Genomic DNA, 20,963 nt, shown 5'->3' on the forward strand with positions numbered 1-20,963 from the left:
GGGGGCTTCCGCATGCAAGGCAGGCGGTTGGACCAAATGACCAGATGGTTTCTCCCAGCTCAGCCTTGCCTGAGTCTCCCTCCCAGGTGGGAGGTGTGTTGTGGAATGACATGCTCCTGCTCTGGGCCACCCCTCCTCCCAGCCATCACTCTCTGTCAGACCCTGCTAGGAGCGAGAAGTCGCTGACTCTGCTAATGGTTCATTGAGTGGCTGTATCTCTATTATAAATGATTTAAGTCGCTGGCATTTAATTGATATTATAAATATGATATTTATGACAGCATGGGAAATGATGCATACGCTGTTACTATACATTGTGGAGCATGTATATTTCTGGAGTGGCATGTCCTCCACCTTCCACCTTCTCCCTGCTTTGCTGGCCTTACACCACTGTCCAGACCCCCTGCCTGCTCCGGTCCTTGGCAAGCAAAGGAGGAGGTTGGTGTAAGAAGATGGACCTGCCCGGTTCTTCCACCTGGTTCTCCCAGGGTCTGGGGAAGTAGAAGAGAATAAGGAGGGATAAATGGGCCTGTTTCTGGAGAGGACCCGAGGGAAGGCATGTGGGCTATGTCTACTCTCTGACCCTCAGGGAACTTATGACCTTATTGAGGAGTGTGCCCGTGCGCACACACACACACACACACACACACACACACACAACACATACAACACACACAAAGATTGTGCAAAAGCTGGGAGAGGGCAGGGATGGCTGATGCAGTCTGGGGAGACTTTCTGGAGGAGGGAGGCTTTGAGCTGGGCTTGAAGGCTAGGCAGGAGTTAAAGAAGGAATGAAGAAAGAAGGGACTGAGACCCAAGATCTCAGAGTCACATCTGGGTTCCAGTCCAGGCATTACCATTTAATTTTTGTGTGACTGTGGGCAAGTAATTGAGCCCTTTTTGAGCCTCAAGTCCCTCATTTGTAAAATGGGCGTGTGATCTTACCAGTACAAGTAGTACCATCACCTCCTCTATTCTGGACACCATACTTCTCTTAAGACGGCCATAGCACAAGGTAATTGCATTAGAACTCTTCATACTGGCTATTCCCAAGTGACTCCGTGCCTGCCCCCTACTCATGATGGAGGAGATGGACAGCTGGGGCCAGATTGAGGGGACTCTTGAAAGGCAGTCAAAGGGAATAGGAAACAGGGAAACAGTCTAGATTTCTGAGCTTGAGAGCAGAGTATCAAGATAGTTTCAGGAATGCCAATCTAGTGGAGGTGGGTAGGGTATTGTTGTGGAAGGCGTTGGAAATGGAGAGGGTGGCCAGGATCGTGGCTGGTGTCCTAGCCCATGCTGCTCTTTGCTCTGTCCCTCCAGCACCACATTCCCTGCAGAAGCCTCATCACTCCAGTCTGGTCTCACCCACCTTCCGCCATCTATCTTCCTATGGATGCCACCCTATTGCACCATCCCGCAGCCCCTTCAGCTGAGCTCTGGAAGCCCTTATCACCGCTACCCTCGCCCCCTCACACTATGAGCTCCTTTGTGGGAGGCCAAGGAGCTGCCACACCCAAACCTCAATCAAGGCAGGGCAGCACGGGATCCTGGTTTCTATGGCTGAGGATAGGGATCATTCAAAACTATGGACAATCTAAAAACTCAGGTGATCCAAAGATCACCTGACTGTGTCCAAGCTGGACAGTACCCACATCAGTTTGGCTTTGGGATGCATGTTGACTTTCATAGAGAACAAATCAGATGCTATGAGAATTTGGCCATTTTAGGGAAAGTCCCAAGAATACACTGGAAGAACTGTCTGATGCCCACTCGCCACTCCTTCCTGGAGGGAGTTACCCACCTAATGCCCTTACCCCATCAGTACCCTCCCCCAAGCCTGTGTCTACCCCTCCTGCTGCTGGAGGTGGCTAAGTCCCCAGTGCATGGTGAGGGTGCAGTTCCTATCAGTAGCCACAGGTCATGAGTCCCCCAGAGTACCCCTCGTGGAAGGGGCCAGAAGGCCTCGCTCGCACTGCCTCTATCGTCTTGTCCTTGAGGCAAGCAGCCATTTCATGGTTACTCAGGTCAGCAGCCAGGGACAAACCAAGCCTCTGGGAATCACCTTCCAAAGCGAGACAAACTGAACAAAAGGCAGGCTGCCCTGAGGTCATCTCTAGGGGAGGACACAGTCAGTAGCCACATGGGAAAGGGCTGAGGTGACGCTGGGTAGCACAGGACTCCCCAGCCCAGGTCCCCAGAGGTGGAGAGGGAAGAGAGGGACATGACAGGTGGAAGGCATAGCAGGGTTTCCTAGAGGTTAAAGAGGGGTGTGTGTGTGTGTGTCGGGAGTGCAGTGTGGCAGCGGGCTAGATCCTTCGGGAAAACCGGGGCAGGGGGGGCCGGTGGTAAGGGGGGGCAGCTGTGGGCAGGTGCAATTGCTTCTTCTCCCTCGTCATTCTCCTTCCTTCACTGTCACCGAGTGGTCAGAGGCAGCCGGGGGTGCAGACTGTCTGAGGGACAGGCACACCAGCCAGGTCAGGGCAAAGGGGCCCTGAGGCGGAGGAGTGGCGGAGCAGAGTGGGCGTGGGGCTCCACCCTGCAGGGTTTGGGGTCCCCAGAGGCTGCTGAGAAGGCCAGAAACTGAACACTGTGTGACAACGGAGGTCTGGGAAGAGGCAGCCAGGGAAGCAAAGCAGGGGGAGGACCCCATGTCCACAGCACTTCCTCTGGCTCCTGCTGGTCACGTGGGGCCAGAGCAGTGAAGGCTGGGGCTGGGGACAGAGGCTTGGGCAGGTGTGGGGAGCCCGAGGCCCCCAGACACGGAGGCTATGAGGAAGGGCGGACCCTGCTCTGGCCCTGGGTGACCTCTGCCCCACCCAGCTGGGTCCCCTACAAGGCACCACCTGGGCGGCTCAGCCCCCTTGTCACGGGGAGAGATTAACATTTGAAATCCATTCCGAGGGCCCTTCCTCCCTCCCCACCCCTCGCTCCCCCCCAAAAAGGAAAACAGTCGTTGAAATTGAAAAATGGTGCTCAGTGAAGGGTTTAAAGACATTTTGAATTTAAAATATATTTTAAAGGTCATTTTCAGCAGTAATTATGTTATAATGGCGGGGCTCTTAGCGAAGGCAGAGTCCCTCAGTAATGTTAGACCAAATGGGAGGCGGTGCGGGCCTCGGTCTCCTGGAGCCTCAGAACGGGGAGGGGGCGGGGGGTGAGTAGAAGGGGAGCAGCACATTCTCCCGTTAGAGCCAGTGTCAGGGTCCCCCTGGGTCCCCAGGAACAGGGCGCCCCACAGTACACTTAGCTCTGGCACAGAGAGCCCTCAAGACCTCTCCTAGAGCCCCGCCCTGGGCTCTGGGGCCTCACAGAACCCTCCCATGGGGCAGAGATGGGCAGGTCTGGCCTCCTGCCTGTGGGACACCCTACCTTCCTTCCTCCCCCTCCCACCCACACACAGGCGCACCCTTTCTTCTGCTTCCGGACACCCACTCTGGGGCCCTCCTGGTGGCAGCCCGCAGCCCGTCCCGGAGAGCCAGCTCCCTGCCCACAGCCCCTCCTGCCGGGCCTGGACCCACTGCTTCCTGAGCTGGGGCTGAACCTGCCAGGAGCCTGCCTCTCTGCCCTTGACCATGACTGTGGCCTACATCTGGGGGAGCAGATTGAGGACAGGACCACCCTGGCTACCTATTTACACCTCAGTGTTTTCTATGTGACATCCCATGGAACAAACCCACCCGCCCTGGCAGGCCCGCCCTCTTTTCTCCCTCACAGGAAGTGCACCCCTTCTTCGCAGGAAGCCTCACTCACATACTTGCACAGCTTGTTGGAAGCCACCCACTGCGTGAGCATCTACTGTTACTCAAAGCCGGGATGTTCTAGAGGGCTGGCCAGGCCCCACGGGTGCCGTGAGAGGTCAGGCTGCGGGGAGAAATGGCAGAGGGCAGGGGGCAGTGGAGGAAGGAGTAGAAAGAGCCGGAGGAGGGCGCTAAAGTAACCTGGGAGGGCTTCATGCAGGAAGTGTGTGGTGCCTGAGCGCAAATCAACAAAAGAATGAACACCCAGGAGCTGTGAATAAAGAAATAAGCTGGGCATCAGCCTCTCCCAAGCGGAGGGCACTGCCAGCCCACCTGGGGAGAGGTGGGTTCAGCTTCCAGCTTCTGTAGGTCCGGATGCCAGCAGAGCCCCCGCGATCGGATGAGGGGTGCAGAAGGGGAGCCTGGGGGAGGGCACGTGTGAATCACCTAGAGGGGCTGACACGGTCCCGCGGAGCCATGGGACCCGCATGGGGTAGGGACGCGGTGAGGGGGTTGGAGAGGGGGCGGTTGTAGCCCGGGACCCCTGGAGGCAGCCATAGGCTGGAGGGAGGCAGGAGGAGGGGAAGGGGCGAAGTAGAAAAGTATCTGTGAGAAGTGCAGCGCCAGGCTACGGTGTTATTAACTAAAGCATCTTCTAATCTAAAACTTAGCCATTAATAACAAGCTGCCGCCACGTAGGGTAATTTATTCAAATTGCGGGTCCGGGATGGAGGAGCAGATGTTTCAGAGCTGCTGGTGTCACTTAGCAAGGAGGAGGGGGTGGCCTGCGTGTGCCCGGCGGGCAGGGTGGGGCCCTTCTCCCGCCTTGCATTCCAGGGAGGTGGGGGCCTCGCCTCTCAATGCCGCTGGCCCCCGGGGTCAGAGGGGTCAGGCGCAGGATGGCTGATTTAGTTCAACAAGCGCCAGATGGAAAGCCAGCGTGAGGACAGGGCCCGCCGCCTAGAATGTCGCTGCTCCTGTCTCACCCAGTTGAAATGCCACCTCTTACTCAAAGTCCTCCGTGGTTTCTCCAGACCCACAGCCTGGTGCTGGGAATCAGAGGGGCCTGGGCTCCTTCTCAGATGCACCCACCGCCACCAGCTGGTGACCCCGGCAAGGATGCCTAAGTCAGGAGTGGGGTGAAGAGATACAGTGGCCCAGGGGAGGACCTGGCCCGGGCAGGGGGCCTTTAAGGTCAGTTGGTTTCCTGTCCTACACCTTATGGCCCTCAGTTGTGGTTAACTTAGTGCTTTGATTCGAGGTCTTTTCCTGTCTCCTAACGGCAACACTGCCCCAGCCCCAGCCAGACGGTAAGCCCCCTGTGGCCAAGCATCATGTGGGTGTGCCCACATGTGCCGCGCGTGGGGTGCTCAGTCAACACTGAGGATGCCTGCGGCTATCTTCTCTCATGGGAAGGGGGCACAAAGCTCCCATGGGCCTCCCCTGGACTCGGGTGCCTCTCAGCCCAGTCCCCAGGGTTGTGGCCAAATCTGGGCTGGGTCCTAGTGGCGGTGAGAGCGAGAGAGTCTGGCCACAGCTGCCGGGACAGAGACCAGGGAAGTCCATTGGCCCCTGGACTCCTGGGGAAGCGGAACCTCTGTCGGCGAAGGCCCTCCTGCCTGATTCTGCCTTTCGGCGAAGCCAACCTCTCCCTTGGGACGCCTTTCTGGCTCTGACCCATTCCCCTCCTGGGAGTGTCTGATGCTGGGGGCGGGGAGGGGCCCTGCTCAGCTGACATCTGCAGGCTGTGAGTCTGAATCCCCACTGGTGTCTATATGGGGAGCAGGGCAGACACAGAGGGCCCCACAAATTCTGGGTGCTCTGGTTCACGATTTAAAGCATGTGGAAGGAGACTTGCTCCTCTTTTCTCAGTCTTGCAGATCTGAATGCCTGCTTATTGAGGAGGCTGAAAGTGGAGCTCAGCCCATCAAGGACGTTCTGTAACAGCCCCCTGCGTGTCCGGCTTTATGCTTGGGTTCCTCGCCCATTGCCCACAAAAGGCCCCGGTGGCCCCCGGCGGCCTGTGCGGTGAGCTGCTGTGAGCTGCGGGTGGGTACAAGGTGACACTCTGGAAATGTTCCAACTGGAGGCAGACACATCTCTCCCCACAGGCCCAGCCTGGATGGTGCCACCAGAACATGATGAGAGATTGAGGAGGCCTTTCAGTCCCCACAGCCCTGACCCAAGATGACGCCACTAAAGCGGCATTCTCTGAGGGGATGGTTGCCTAAGCAAATGCCGCCCTTGGCAAGACAGGACCAGGCAGCGTTTATCAGATGCTGAAGGCCCAGGGACCAGAGGGGCCACCTGTGCCATCCCTGTGGCCTGGCCTGGGATGGCCCTGGATGTGAGGGCTGTCAGAAGCCTGGGGGCCACTCTGGGGGCCACCAATATCCCACCCCCAGGAGAGTGGAGGGGTAGGGGAGGGTTGTGGTGGCAGGAGAGCGCTCCCTGACCACCTGGCTAGGAGGTCAGTGGCAGCCGCCTGCCCTGTGCCTCGGCTCCTGGCAAATGGGACCTGCTCTGAGCTCAAGGCTCGTTTCTACTGAAGGAGAAAGCGCAGCCCCACACTCGCGGGCAATCAGCGCGCTCCGTGATGAATGGGGCCTGTGTCACTCAGCGAAAATGAATATTTCTTTGCGATAATGGCCAGATGGTAGCAACTCTCCGATCCAAATTAAAACATGCATGATAAATGCCAGGAAAACAGAGGAAGACAAAACCCCAACCTGGAGTGAATTCTCTCTATAAATCTTCCCTCTGCGCCCCCTCCCCCCACCACGGCGGCCCTGCTAATAGCCATTAAATTATTAAGATGCACCGCAAGGAGAATGCCAATGTCAGGGGCACCCTCCCCGCTGCCCACCTCCGCCCCCTGCCCGTGGCCTGACTTTGGAGGGGCTGCGGGGGACACTAAAGAGGGGACTGCGTTTAGGCCGGTAGAGAGCCAGGGTGGTAGGGGAGGTTCCCACTTGGAGGGCCTGGGGCCAGCGAGGCTCTGTGGAGGCCGGACATGTCTGCCCCAAGAAGGGCACAGTCTCTATGAAGAGATGAGGAACCAACACCCACTGTCTAACTTAGTGGCTCAGACGGAGAGCAGGAAGGGGGTTCTGAGCTGGGAAGACCAATGAGGAAGCTCTGGAGACCACACCCCAGCAGGTGGACCCTGCCCAGGGCTCTGACCATGTGGAGCTGGGCGACCAGGTGGACCGCCAAGGGTGGGCTGTGCCTGGAAGTGGATGTGCGCTTGGAGAGACCTTGAAGGCAGCAGCAGTGCTGGGCAGGGCAGGGATGGTTTGGGGCTTTGTATTTCACGGTGACAAAAGGGTTCTTGAGCTCCTGGTTCAATTCCCAGGCCCTGTGCCCATTCTCTCACAGCGGGAGGTGCATAGATCTCTCCTTGGTCTCGTGACACCTTGTCCAGTCCTCCCTGCAGGCGGCCAGCCCGCCCCGGCCCAGCCTCCATCGAACAGCCTCCTCCCCATCCTCTCCAGGACTCCCCATCTTCTTCCAGAAAGCCCCCGCCTCTGCGGCTGGGCATGCCTTGGAACCCTCTCCTGGGGCCAATGGTTTCCTCGTCTCCCCAGAGAGGCTCCATGCCAGTGATGGCGAACCTATGACACGCGTGTCAGAGGTGACACGCGAACTCATTTTTTTGGTTGATTTTTCTTTGTTAAATGGCATTTAAATATATAAAATAAATGTCAAAAATATAAATCTTTGTTTTACTATGGTTGCAAATATCAAAAAATTTCTATATGTGACATGGCACCAGAGTTAAGTTAGGGTTTTTCAAAATGCTGACACGCCAAGCTCAAAAGGTTCACCATCACTGCTCTATGCCAACGTCTCCCCGGCTTCTCAGCCTCACTCCCTGCCAACACGGAGCCTCCTCTGCAGGCCTTCCCTGTCTGCCCGGCCTACTCAGCTCTGCCCTTTGCCAGCCGGGCTCACCGTCTCCACTGCTCAGTGGTGCTCCTGCAGCCGTAACCTGGTCCCCCACCAGACTGGCAGCTGCTCTAGGGCTAGAGCTCACCAAGGCTTCCTGGGACCTCAGACAATCTCATGCGCAGCTCTCTGCAGATTTGAGCCACTTTCAATTGGCCATTTATGTCTCAGCCTAAGATCCCCTGACACCTGGGCTAGTTACCCAGTGCTGGGGGGTGGTGTCTGTGAGGTTGGGATTATGGGTCTGTCCCTGATATGCCGCCCCCCCCAAACACACACACACACACACACACACACACACACACACACACACACACACACACACACACAACAACAACAACAACAACAACGACGACGACAAAACAAAAACCCATGCTGGCTGCTGACCCCCAGCCTCTGCAAAGCCTTTCTCTGTGCCAGGCTCAGACCGACAGGGCTCTGAGCACCAGGTGGCTCTCCTCTGCTGGGCAGATGTGGAGTTTTCCGCCTGCTCCTCCCCGCTGACCCTGCACGCTCAGGTGGACCACGGACAGGCTCATCCTGCTGCGGACTGAGCCTGCGCCCAGGCAAGTCCAACCCCAGACCATCCTGAGTTCCCTATCCACCCTCCTCCCCATTCTGATCCAGCCTTGTCTTTTGGGCATCTGATGGCGGTGCTGATAACGGGAGAACTTTGTCTGTCAGGATCCAGCACAGACCCGTGAGAAGGCAGGAAGGCACAGAGGTTGGCACAGAGAGGCTGAGGTGTGAAGGCTGACTACCCCCAGTGTGGTCTCCTCTCCTTTCCCCCTCCATCGAAAGGGGGTGCTGTTCGGTCAATCTCGGGGGGGGGGGGGGATGCTTCAGGGCTGAGGTGCTCTTACTGGGAGGCTCTGGCTGATTCATGGGGGCAGGGAATGAGGCCCTACTGGCTCTATCTGTCTCCCTTCAGAGCCCTGGCTTGGGTTTAGCCGCAGCAGCTGCAGCATTGCCTGGATCCTGCGGGCACTGGACTGGGCTGGGTGGGAAAGGAGGCAGGACATGGCAGGCAGGGCACGGCTGACCAGGAAGGTGGGGGCAGGGCAGCTCCATAGAGAATATAGACTCTGGGACAGGCCTGGTGAACTTGGACTGAAGTGTGAGAATAGACAAGGTCCCCAGACTCAGCCAGTGTGTGTGCGTAGGCGTACATGCCCTGGAATTTGAGGAGCAACGAGACCCACAAAGCACCTAATCTGAGTCTTCCAGAAAGCGAACCTCCCTCTCCAGCTGAACCAACTCCTCTAAATTACTAAAAGAATATGTCAGGTGCCACACATTTGCCTTTCTCGTCTCTGTTTTCATGTCTTTGCCTGTGACCCTTCACCCAGGTGCTGCCCGTTGGTAACCCTGCCATTCCAATAATCAACTCCTCCAGGAAGCCTTCCTTGTCCCGCTGAATTCACATGCTCAATGCAGCTCTGGCCCTAGGCGGTACGACTTTCATTTGCACTCTGTTGGGCACACCTCGTCGGAGGTCCCCACCCCGTCCCCTCCTCTCTCCTCATGGACTGGACTCTAAGAATGAAATAACTGCGGCAGCTATCAGCAGGGAGGGTTCCACAGTTGTTCCCCCTCCGGCAGCTCCAAAGGGGTGTCATCATCCCTTTACAAGAGGAGGTGGCAGGGCATCACTGTGGAACACACAGGATGCTCATAGAGCACCTGGGAGTGCCCAGCACGTCCCTGCTGGCCTGCTCCGGCTCCCTCCCCAATCTGGTTGAGTGTCCCTAGGCTACTGTTTCCAAATGCCACCCTTATCATGTCACCCCCTGCCCAGCATCTTAGAAGGCTTCCCTTTGCCTAAATGCCCCCACTTACAGCACCTTTTGGAAATCAGTGCTTCCATATCTTGCCCTGCCCACAAGGCAGACCCTCTGTTCCGGCCTCTCGGGATTCTCCAAACCCATTTTGACTTGGCCCTTCCTTGCTCCAATCGTCTTCCTTCTGCAGGCCAAGCAGGTGTTCCCTGTTCTGATCTCTCTGGTTTGAGCTGTCTCTCCCTGCCTCCCCCTCCCCCTGCACAACCTCACGGCTGCCATGTTGCTATCAAGCTGTTGCGAGTGAGGCGAGCAGGGGACAAGGAGGGCACTTGGAGACACCTCGCCCTCCTCAGGTCAGTCACCGCAGCTCCCAGGACTGCCGCCCTGGAGGACCGCCTGTGACACGCTCTCTCTCATCTTGCCCATCCTCCTGCATGCCCACACGGTGCCTGCCACAGGACGCCATGGGAGTGACGATGGGGTGGGGGCCAGAAGGCCCTGGTCCCTCTCTCCATCATTCCTATTCCTGTCATCCGCTCCTTCAGCCTGGGCACACAGGAGGCAGCTTTCAAATATCATCCAGGAGCCCATTTGCAATGATTAACATCCCATTTCCCCTGAAACAATCCTTTGCTAAATTAGCCGGGGCCAGAGGGAATTTGGCAAGGAGCTGCGAGCCTCAACTTAACTTGCCGGATGGATTAAAAAAAACACCTCACAAACAAAATGCAGATCAATCAACACCCCTTCCCCCAGCGGAAAATGCAAAGTCCATTTAAACTCAGCAGGTTTGCAGTTAATTATGATTTCGCACCTATGGCAGGAGTGATGAGGGACTCATGATGTGCCTGCCCCACCGGAGCCTCCCTGGGGACCCTGCCCACTGGCCACCTCCCTCCCCACAAAGACCTGTCTCTGAGCCGTTGCTATTTGCGTTCGGTTGTGTGAACTAGAGGGGCTGCATGGAGTTTTAACATTTCTTTTTCAAAGGGGCTTGGGAAGGGAAAGAGATAACGGTGTTTGTTGTTGTTTTGTTTTGCTTTTTGGGTTTAGGTGTGAAAGAATGGGGACTGTGGAGAATAAAGTCGGCAGGGGAACGGGCACCAGGATCTATTCTCAATCTATATCTCGGGAATCGACCATGGAAATGCTTAATCAAAAGTAGGAGGGACAGTGCTCAGGTATGTGGCAGGACTTCCTGGCCATCGAAGGAGCCAAGCCTTGGCGGGCGGGGGGGGGGGGGGGCGGGGGGGCGGGGGGGGGATTGGCCTGGTGATGGGCAGTCTAACCTTCAGCCCTTCCCCACGGCCCTGCCCGCCCCCCCTCCCCCCAACACACACACCTGCTCCCTGCACACCAAGAAGGTCTGGGCTGTGCTGCCTGCTGTCTGATATGAACTTCCCAAGCTGAATGGCTTTTCTTAAAGATCGGTCCCAAACACATAGGATTCAAGTACCGGTATGTTTAGATCTGCCAGGACATTGGCTGTGGGGCTTGCAGTTCAAGGGAAAACGTTGCCGCCTACAGCTTGAGAGATTCCGGTGGGAATACGGAAGGACAGGCTGAGGAGCGGGTCCCTGCGCTCTGAAGAAGACTGAGAGGCTGGCTTTCCTCCTGGATTGTTTTTAGACGGGAGGGACTGGGTGAGAGTAGACTCCTGGGGAGGGTGGACAGGATGGCTCCGGGGCCTTCCCAGGCTGCTGGGGGGCCGTGTCCTGGCCACGGGGGCAGCTACCTGTGCCCCAGCAAAAGGTTGGCCAAGACCTCTTGCCCAAGGCCCTGGGCCCGGACATAGCTGTGGGGAGGGAGGACAGGGGTGTTGCTGTCTGGTAAGAGTTGAAGATGTTACCCTGGCCGGCTTGGCTCAGTGGATAGAGCGTCAGCCTGCGGACTGGAGTGTCCCGGGTTCGATTCCGGCCAAGGGTACATGCCTGGGTTGCGGGCTCAGTCCCCAGTAGGGGGCGTGCAGGAGGCAGCCGATCAATGATTCTCTCTCACCATTGATGTTTCTATCTCTCTCTCCTTCTCCCTTCCTCTCTGAAATCAATAAAAAAATATATTTTTTAAAAAAGAGTTGAAGATGTTGGGGTCTGTAAGGTCTGATGGGAGGTGAAGTGGAAATGTACCCTCCAACATACACATTCACATGGGCCCACAGTGGGGTGTCACCATGCCCAGCTTCCAGGGGCTTCTGTGGGGACACAGCGGGGGCGGGTGAAGGTGGGGAATTTTCTGCTCTGAGAGGCAGACTCCTTCCTCTTTAGGGGCCTCAGTCACTGGACCCCTTCTCAGCCCCGGATGGGACCCTGTGTTCATTCTGGGGTCTCTGAGAGGAGAGACTAGTGCGAGGTGGTTGGACTCCTGCTCTGGGACTCAACTGGCTTCCGACAAATGAGTCTGTTCTTTGGGGTTGAGCCTCTGCCCACCCACACCCCTGCCTGCCAGGGCCACCTCCCCCGGGGGCCCCACGGGGTGTTCACACCTGCCCTTCAAGGCTTTCCCCACACCGTCCCCACCCTCCTCCCTGCATGCACCTCGCCTAGAGGAATCTGCTTTTTAAACCGTAATTCCTACAGTCCCGGCATACTTTCAGATTGATCTTCAATGTGCCGTGGTCTTTAGCTTTATGTGTAGTGCACCCTCTCCCGCCTGGGCCTAAAGCTTCCTAGCGCGACCCTGGGGGTTCCTATTCACCCAGAAGCTTTTGTGAAATGAGGCATATTGCCCCTTAAGAGAGGGAAATGGAAACTTCTGAATATTGAATTTTTATAAAGCAGGACCAGCCTACACACCCATTTCATCTAAATGCTCGCCCACTAAATTGCCTCCCTAGAACATGAGACTAAAAAGCTAGAAAAGTCTAGAAGTGAGAGAGCCAGCATCTGGAGGCCAACAGGGTGGCCACAGGGCTCCTAGGGCCTCAGGCCAGGGGTAGGGGGGTGGGGAACGGGAGGGGCACTACCCATCAGCTGGTCCCCCAGCAGCCCCTCAAAGGCCTCCCTGACAGTGCATTGTCTGTGTCTGTTTTAAAATAAAATAATGCTCGGAGGAGAAATGAGGAACTTAATAGGATTTATAAAGCCGCAGGAACCAATGGGGCTGCAGATGGTGGAGGGGCTGGGAGCACAGAATCAGCCGCGGTTTATGGTGGGGAACGCGGCCTCGGGAGGGGCCCAGAGCGGCGTTCCCATGCACTGTGTCCAACCTCATTAGCCAGCCCAGCGGGACTGCAGCCACACAGTGCCGGCCACGGTGAGGGGCAGGCGCCCGGAGGTGCCGTTAAATGAACGGGGGAGCAGCGAAAGGCTGCAGGGACGCTGCTTGGCTGAACGACTGGGCCGCACTTGCCTTGGGGACCCACGTGGAAAGGACTGACTCCCACGCTGTCGCACCTGCCTGGACCCTCCCATGTGTCCTGGCCCTGCCCAGGTCCAGCTGGGAGACAGGAGGAGCCAGAGCTGATGGGGAGGGCCCAGGCCCCCAGTTCCTGCCTCACATGTCCCAGCCCGGGCGACTGGAGTGTGTTGTGTGCCTGTGTGGCTTTCAGTTCTGGGTCCTGTGAAGGGGTGGGGGCCATGGTGGCTGACCTGGAAGACTGCGTCACTCCAGTGCCACCCCTGCCCCCTTCCAAGTGGGCAGCCCCTTGGCAAGCCAGAATCCCCTCCTTCCCAGGACTCCTTCCTAAGCTATTGTGGTTTCTGACTTCTCCAACCCCTAAGCTAGCCATCTTGCGGCTTTTTCCCTGTCATTTCATGGTGATGAGATAAATCCTGGTGGCCCCAGTCTGTGCCCACCCCCAGCCACTGTGTGCCCATGAGGACATGTATTCCCATCTCACCAGGAGCTGTGTGAGATTGGGTGTCTGCCTTTGGCAGTGTGGGTGTGAGCGTGTTGGTGAGGGTAAGGGTGTGAAAGGTGTTTATGCAAACTTAGCCGAGATGAGGCCCACCTTACTGTAGCTAAACCTTCTCCCTGCGAGGTGGTTACTGGGAAGAGGACAGGGCTGGTTTCTGATGGGGAGGGCGCCTTCTAGGGGTCAGGGCAGATAGATAGCATGGATCTGATGGTATGTGTCCGGATGGGGGTGGGGGAAGGTGAGATCAGGTTGGTGTCTGCTACACCTGCTCAGGCCTCTACCATGCCTTCCTTCCTCTACTTGGCTGCTGACCTTTTTGGACCCTTGAGAAGGGTAGGCACACACCCCAGTCCCAGTCTTTTCCAGTTCAGCCAAATGGAGTCTGATTCCCTGAAGGAAGTCCCCACAACCTGGCCAGGGAGGATGGGGGGCTCAGACCTGCAGGACAGCACCCTGTGTGCACCCATCCAGAGTGAAACCGAGAGGCGGAAGGGCCCCTGCCGCTGTGGAGACCCCTACGCTGACCATGAACCAGCTTGAGGGGAAGTATATTCCCTTCGGGAGGCAAAGGACACCACAGTGCACGTCCTGGGGAGTGCCCTTGCCTCTGAGGTGGCCGGGCAGGGCATGCCCCCCGTCCTCCACTATGCACCCTCTCTGTCCCCAGCTACTTCACTCCCCTGGTTAACACACTGGCTTGCCTACTTGGGTGTGAATCTGAGTTTAAAGACCACGTGCTCCCTCGAGCTCTGCAACATTAACTGGGCGCTCCTGGTGGCTCCTGGGAGGCTCCTCCTCTGGTTTTCTTTCCCTGCCTAGCTGCAGCCCGGGCTCTTGGTGGTGGTGGCAAGAGCTGTGTCCTCTCTTCCTGACCAAAGACAGTACAGCCGGGGCACCCCCTCTCTGCCCTGTCCCCCCATCAGGATCAGTGGCTCCTGCTTCCGATGGAGACCTGTCCAACCCCTTGGAGTTGTGTTTAGGGCTCCATTTTCACGTGTGCTCACTGTCTCCTGCCAAGTCTACACCTTTTGGTCCAATTCCTTCCTCTTCCAGGAAGCCCTCCCTGCCTGCTCCAGGCCAACATGAGCTCTCTCTTCTCTGGCCTCCTCCAGCCCTCTTTCTTCCAGGCCTCTCTCCTCTTGCTCCCTTTCCCTTCACCTTGCCCATAGCATTTCTCCTCTCACTCCCACCCCTGTTTTCCCACCCTTCTCCTGTTCCCACTCCTTTCATCTTTTTTTAATGCTCACCTCTCCCCCGGCCCCTCCACCCAGAAGTATTTAATGGATATACTTTCGTTTTTTAAAAACTAGCTTGGTGATAGTGCTGACTCAGGATCACCTCCCTGTTTAATATTGAATATGCAATTAATAGATAGATGTTTGGGTTTGGCGCTGCTTTCCCCCTTCCACCGCGGGAAGAATAAAAGAGCTGATTAATCGGGTTTGGGGCAAGTGTCAGCGGCAGGAGATATATGGGAGAAAGGAGATGAGGTTAGCAACTTGGAGTCAGAGAGCTATTGCCTCGGAGGCAAGCGAAGGTTTGAGTTAGAGCTTGGCGCGGCCTCGCTGGGCAGAGGGGTGCCCGCCGCCCCGCTCCGGGCTCCGGTTCCAGAGAGACTGGCTGGACTTTGAGCTGTCTGCTCCGCACACAGGCACCCCCCGCTCCACCCCAGGGGCCTGCCTCCTGGGCTGACTTCTCCAGGTGCGGCGTCTCCCTCCTTCAGGCCACTGTCCCCGAGGCCCGGCCTGCGCTGCTCCTGGCTCCCCAGAGAGGGCGGCAGGTGGCACTTACTCTCCCTGCCAGCAGGAGGCGCTCTTTTAGTGGCCTCCCGAGTCCCCTCAGGACAAGGATCTTGGCTCTGAATTTACAAGTAGCTTTTGCCCATTTTACCTTTTGCTCTTAATTTGCTAGAAAATTTGGGGGGTGGGGAGGGAAGGGAAGGGAGAGAGAAATCCCTTATTACCTGCCCGACCACGCCCAGATGGGGATAAGCCGGGGGCGGGGGGGGGGGGGGCCCTGACCTGGGGTGGTGTGGGCATGGGTGCTTGGCAGAGGAAGCCGAGGGTCTGGCCTGGTTGAGCCTGTGTGCCCTGGAGGCCTCACAGGTGGAAGTCAGTTTCCTCGGTGAGAATGGGGCTGGGGTTAATGTGAGGCTGTGTCCTGCTCTGTTCCCTTTCAGACACCTCCCCCCTAAATCCAGCTCCAGGATCTTGCCCTCAGCAGCCCAACACCCCACGGGAAACAGTCCTATACCCCACGGGAAGCACCCCCAAACCCCACGGGAAACAGTCCTATACCCCACAGGAAGCACCCCGACACCCCACGGGAAACAGTCCTAAACCCCATGGGAAGCACCCCAACACCCCACGGGAAACAGTCCTATACCCCACGGGAAGCACTCCAACACCCCACGGGAAACAGTCCTATACCCCACGGGAAGCAGCCCAACACCCCACGGGAAACAGTCCTACACCCCACGGGAAGCACCCCCAAACCCCACGGGAAACAGTCCTATACCCCACGGGAAGCACTCCAACACCCCACGGGAAACAGTCCTATACCCCACGGGAAGCACCCCAACACCCCACGGGAAACAGTCCTATACCCCACGGGAAGCACCCCAACACCCCACGGGAAACAGTCCTATACCCCACGGGAAGCACTCCAACACCCCACGGGAAACAGTCCTATACCCCACGGGAAGCACCCCAACACCCCACGGGAAACAGTCCTATACCCCACGGGAAGCACTCCAACACCCCACGGGAAACAGTCCTATACCCCACGGGAAGCACCCCAACACCCCACGGGAAACAGTCCTATACCCCACGGGAAGCACCCCAACACCCCACGGGAAACAGTCCTATACCCCATGGGAAGCACCCCAACACCCCACGGGAAATTGTCCTATATCCCACAGGAAGCACCCCAACACCCCACGGGAAACAGTCCTATACCCCACAGGAAGCACCCCAACACCCCACGGGAAACAGTCCTACACCCCACGGGAAGCACCCCCAAACCCCATGGGAAACAGTCCTATACCCCACGGGAAGCACCCCAACACCCCACGGGAAACAGTCCTAAACCCCACGGGAAGCACCCCCAAACCCCATGGGAAACAGTCCTATACCCCACGGGAAGCACCCCAACATCCCACAGGAAACTGTCCTATATCCCACAGGAAGCACCCCAACACCCCACGGGAAACAGTGCTATATCCCACGGGAAGCACCCCAACACCCCACAGGAAACAATCCTATACCCCACGGGAAGCACCCCAACACCCCACGGGAAACAGTCCTATACCCCATGGGAAGCACCCCAACACCCCACGGGAAACAGTGCTATATCCCACGGGAAGCACCCCAACACCCCACAGGAAACAATCCTATACCCCACGGGAAGCACCCCAACACCCCACGGGAAACAGTCCTATACCCCACGGGAAGCACCCCAACACCCCACAGGAAACAATCCTATACCCCACGGGAAGCACCCCAACACCCCATGGGAAACAGTCCTATACCCCACGGGAAGCACCCCAACACCCCACGGGAAACAGTCCTATACCCCACGGGAAGCACCCCAACACCCCACGGGAAACAGTCCTACACCCCACGGGAAGCACCCCAACACCCCACGGGAAACAGTCCTACACCCCACGGGAAGCACCCCAACACCCCACAGGAAACAATCCTATACCCCACGGGAAGCACCCCAACACCCCACGGGAAACAGTCCTACACCCCACGGGAAGCACCCCAACACCCCACAGGAAACAATCCTATACCCCACGGGAAGCACCCCAACACCCCACGGGAAACAGTCCTATACCCCACGGGAAGCACTCCAACACCCCACGGGAAACAGTCCTATACCCCACGGGAAGCACCCCAACACCCCACGGGAAACAGTCCTACACCCCACGGGAAGCACCCCAACACCCCACAGGAAACAATCCTATACCCCACGGGAAGCACCCCAACACCCCACGGGAAACAGTCCTATACCCCACGGGAAGCACTCCAACACCCCACGGGAAACAGTCCTAAACCCCACGGGAAGCACCCCAACACCCCACGGGAAACAGTCCTACACCCCACGGGAAGCACCCCAACACCCCACAGGAAACAATCCTATACCCCACAGGAAGCACCCCAACACCCCACGGGAAACAGTCCTACACCCCACAGGAAGCACCCCAACACCTCACAGGAGTCTTCCTCAGATGTGCCCCCCCTAGCCTGAACCCTCCCGTGTCCCACCTCCATTGCCTACATCCTGGCCCAGCATCCTTTCAACGGGTCAAGTCCCATCACAGTGGGGTTTCCTTGGTGACAGGGAAGTGGGAGGAGCACGTTTTCCAGGTCCTACAGGCAGCGGCAGAGTGTCCCGGACATCCTCCGGATGGAAAGGACCGAACCCCACACTCGGCAGACCCCAGTCACCCCTCTTCCTTTCACTGTCCCCGAGAGCTCCAAAACCCTGCCTGAGGGGGAGACAGGGCAGGTGGCAGGAGTCGCTGCATTGCTGCGTTGGGAGAGGGAGGCGGGAGGGGACGAGGGGGCAGAGACAAGTGGGCCCTCACGTGAAGGGGGCTGGCGCAGGCAGCTACTACCTCCTCGGCTCTCGCTGTCCGCAGGCTTCACCTGGATCGGCCGGTTCATCTGCAACAGAGCACAGGGGTCAGTGTTAGAGCAGGGGCCAGTGTTAGAGCACAGGGGTCAGTGTTAGAGCAGGGGTCAGTTCTAGAGCAGGGGCCAGTGTTAGAGCAGGGGCCAGTGTTAGAGCACAGGGGCCAGTGTTAGAGCAAAGGGGTCAGTTCTAGAGCACAGGGGTCAGTGCTAGAGCAGGGGCCAGTGTTAGAGCAGGGGTCAGTGCTAGAGCAGGGGTCAGTGTTAGAGCAGGGATCAGTGTTAGAGCAGGGGTCAGTGTTAGAGCAGGGGTCAGTTCTAGAGCAGGGGCCAGTGTTAGAGCAGGGGCCAGTGTTAGAGCAAAGGGGTCAGTTCTAGAGCACAGGGGTCAGTGCTAGAGCAGGGATCAGTGTTAGAGTAGGGGTCAGTGCTAGAGCAGGGATCAGTGTTAGAGCAGGGATCAGTGTTAGAGCAGGGATCAGTGCTAGAGCAGGGGTCAGTGCTAGAGCAGGGGTCAGTGTTAGAGCAGGGATCAGTGTTAGAGCTGGGATCAGTGTTAGAGCAGGGGTCAGTGCTAGAGCAGGGGTCAGTGTTAGAGCAGGGGTCAGTGCTAGAGCAGGGGTCAGTGTTAGAGCAGGGATCAGTGTTAGAGCAGGGGTCAGTGTTAGAGCAGGTATCAGTGTTAGAGCAGGGGTCAGTTCTAGAGCACAGGGGTCAGTGCTAGAGCAGGGATCAGTGTTAGAGCAGGGGTCAGTGTTAGAGCAGGGATCAGTGTTAGAGCAGGGGTCAGTTCTAGAGCAGGGGTCAGTGTTAGAGCAGGGATCAGTGTTAGAGCAGGGGTCAGTGTTAGAGCAGGGGTCAATTCTAGAGCAGGGGTCAGTGTTAGAGCAGGGTCCAGTGTTAGAGCAGGGGTCAGTGTTAGAGCAGGGGTCAGTGTTAGAGCAGGGTCCAGTGTTAGAGCAGGGGTCAGTGCTAGAGCAGGGGTCAGTGTTAGAGCAGGGATCAGTGTTAGAGCAGGGGTCAGTGTTAGAGCAGGGATCAGTGTTAGAGCAGGGGTCAGTTCTAGAGCACAGGGGTCAGTGCTAGAGCAGGGATCAGTGTTAGAGCAGGGGTCAGTGTTAGAGCCGGGATCAGTGTTAGAGCAGGGGTCAGTTCTAGAGCAGGGGTCAGTGTTAGAGCAGGGATCAGTGTTAGAGCAGGGGTCAGTGTTAGAGCAGGGGTCAATTCTAGAGCAGGGGTCAGTGTTAGAGCAGGGTCCAGTGTTAGAGCAGGGTCCAGTGTTAGAGCAGGGGTCAGTGTTAGAGCAGGGTCCAGTGTTAGAGCAGGGGTCAGTGTTAGAGCAGGGGTCAGTGTTAGAGCAGGGGTCAATTCTAGAGCAGGGGTCAGTGTTAGAGCAGGGTCCAGTGTTAGAGCAGGGGCCAGTGTTAGAGCAGGGATCAGTGTTAGAGCACAGGGGCCAGTTCTAGAGCAGGGGTCAGTGTTAGAGCAGGGGTCAGTGCCAGAGCAGGGGTCAGTGCTAGAGCAGGCGAGGGTGGGAGGCAGACAGCCCACCTGGACGCACAGGTGCCTAGGCACACAGACCACACCGGCTGGTGGCATGAGCAGACACCCACACAGCTGAAAACCTGCAGGTCCTCTCTAAAGCCCCACCCACTTCCCTTCCCTGTGCAGCCCTCAGGGCCCTGTGTTTGCAGGAGGGTTTCTCTGGACTGGGGACCGCGTGTTGTCCCTGTCCCAGTTTTGAGCAGCTCTGAAGTGTCCCCACAGCACACCTGGTACACCGCTGGCTCTGCCCAAACACCTGGTACACCACTGGCTCTGCCCAAACACCTGGTACACCGCTGGCTCTGCCCAAACACCTGGTACACCGCTGGCTCTGCCCAAACAAGCTGGCCTCTGGCTGAAGACTGCCCCCCCGCCAGGCTGGGGCATGGCAGCGAGTTGCACCTCACCCTATGCCATCTCAGAGACGTGAGCTGTGGGTGCCAGGGTGCCTGAGCTTCCAGGCCACCTGGCTCCTAGTTGGTGCAGAGCTCAGGGCTGGGGCTCCTGACTGCGGCCAGGGCTGCCCCTTGGAAGTGTGTGTGTGGAGTTGGCACAGTTACTCGACTCACGGGGTGTGTGGGTGCCAGGAGGACACCAGGGCACTGCCTGACTCCCAGGCTCCAGGCCACCTGCCTCTCTCCGGGATCTGTTTCTGTGCCCGTTCAGGCCACTAGGGGTCTCTGAACTCCAAGCATCCCAGCTCCGCAGCCTGTCCGATCCTCCCTGAAGCAGGAGGCGGTGGGCGCTGCAGCCTGAAGTCCCAAGATGTTCCAAGCAATAGACAGCAGGGGTCACGCAAATGGACTGCACTTTATGTCTTTGCCAGAGCTTCTGCCTGCCACGCACCCCTCATTCCTCATCACGTTTGCACATCTCTCAACAAACCTTGAAAGGCAGGCAGGGCCGGCACGAACACCCCCATGTTATAGATGGGGAAGCGGAGGCAGGGCCACCAGAGGCAGATGGGCCCGGGAACCTGGGTTGCCACGGCTATTATGGAGCTTCTGTCCTGCACCGGCTGACTTTTTGTGGCCAACTGCCCTCGTGTCCAGAGACTGGGCTAGCCAGTCACAAGCTCCCCTGGGCTTCTGGTCTCTGATTCGAAGTGAGTTTTGGCTGCGTCAAGACAGCTGGGTGGGGGAGGCGGGTGCCGTGAGTCAGCAAGGTGACAACAAGGAAGGGCAGACTCACCGCCAGGAAGGACAGAGCAGAAGGCAGGGCAGGAGACAGAGCAAGAGGCCAGCTGGCCAGGGCACAAGACGGGACACTGGGGCCGACCCACCGTGAGGGGTCAGGGGCCACTGTTTGCCCGTGGTCCCCGCTCGGCCCCGTGTGGAGTGAGGGGGAGAACGGTGCTGTGCATGGAAGCTCCCCCAGCACAGGAACTGCTGCGTGTGGGGGCTCCTGCCACAGGGAGAAGGAAGGAAGAGGACTCAGTGAAGTCCCGGCTCCACTT

General features: G+C 57.8%; 1 protein-coding gene across 43 annotated transcripts in view; it reads right to left on the reverse strand.

The window, feature by feature from the left end:
• CELF4 (CUGBP Elav-like family member 4) overlaps window positions 1–20,963 on the reverse strand; it is a 271,724-nt gene that overhangs the window by 43,773 nt on the left and 206,988 nt on the right. For 23 of the 43 annotated variants that reach the window (XM_059707138.1, XM_059707137.1, XM_059707135.1 and 20 more), the window contains exon 3: window positions 17,917–17,995. In XM_059707138.1, coding sequence (XP_059563121.1) covers window positions 17,917–17,995 — 79 coding nt within the window. The remainder of the gene's footprint in view (window positions 1–17,916; window positions 17,996–20,963) is intronic. The other 20 variants (XM_059707142.1, XM_059707140.1, XM_059707145.1 and 17 more) reach the window with 1 other exon arrangement.

The sequence above is a fragment of the Myotis daubentonii genome, chromosome 8, assembly GCF_963259705.1.
Source record: "Myotis daubentonii chromosome 8, mMyoDau2.1, whole genome shotgun sequence".
Classification (NCBI taxonomy): Eukaryota; Metazoa; Chordata; class Mammalia; order Chiroptera; family Vespertilionidae; genus Myotis; species Myotis daubentonii.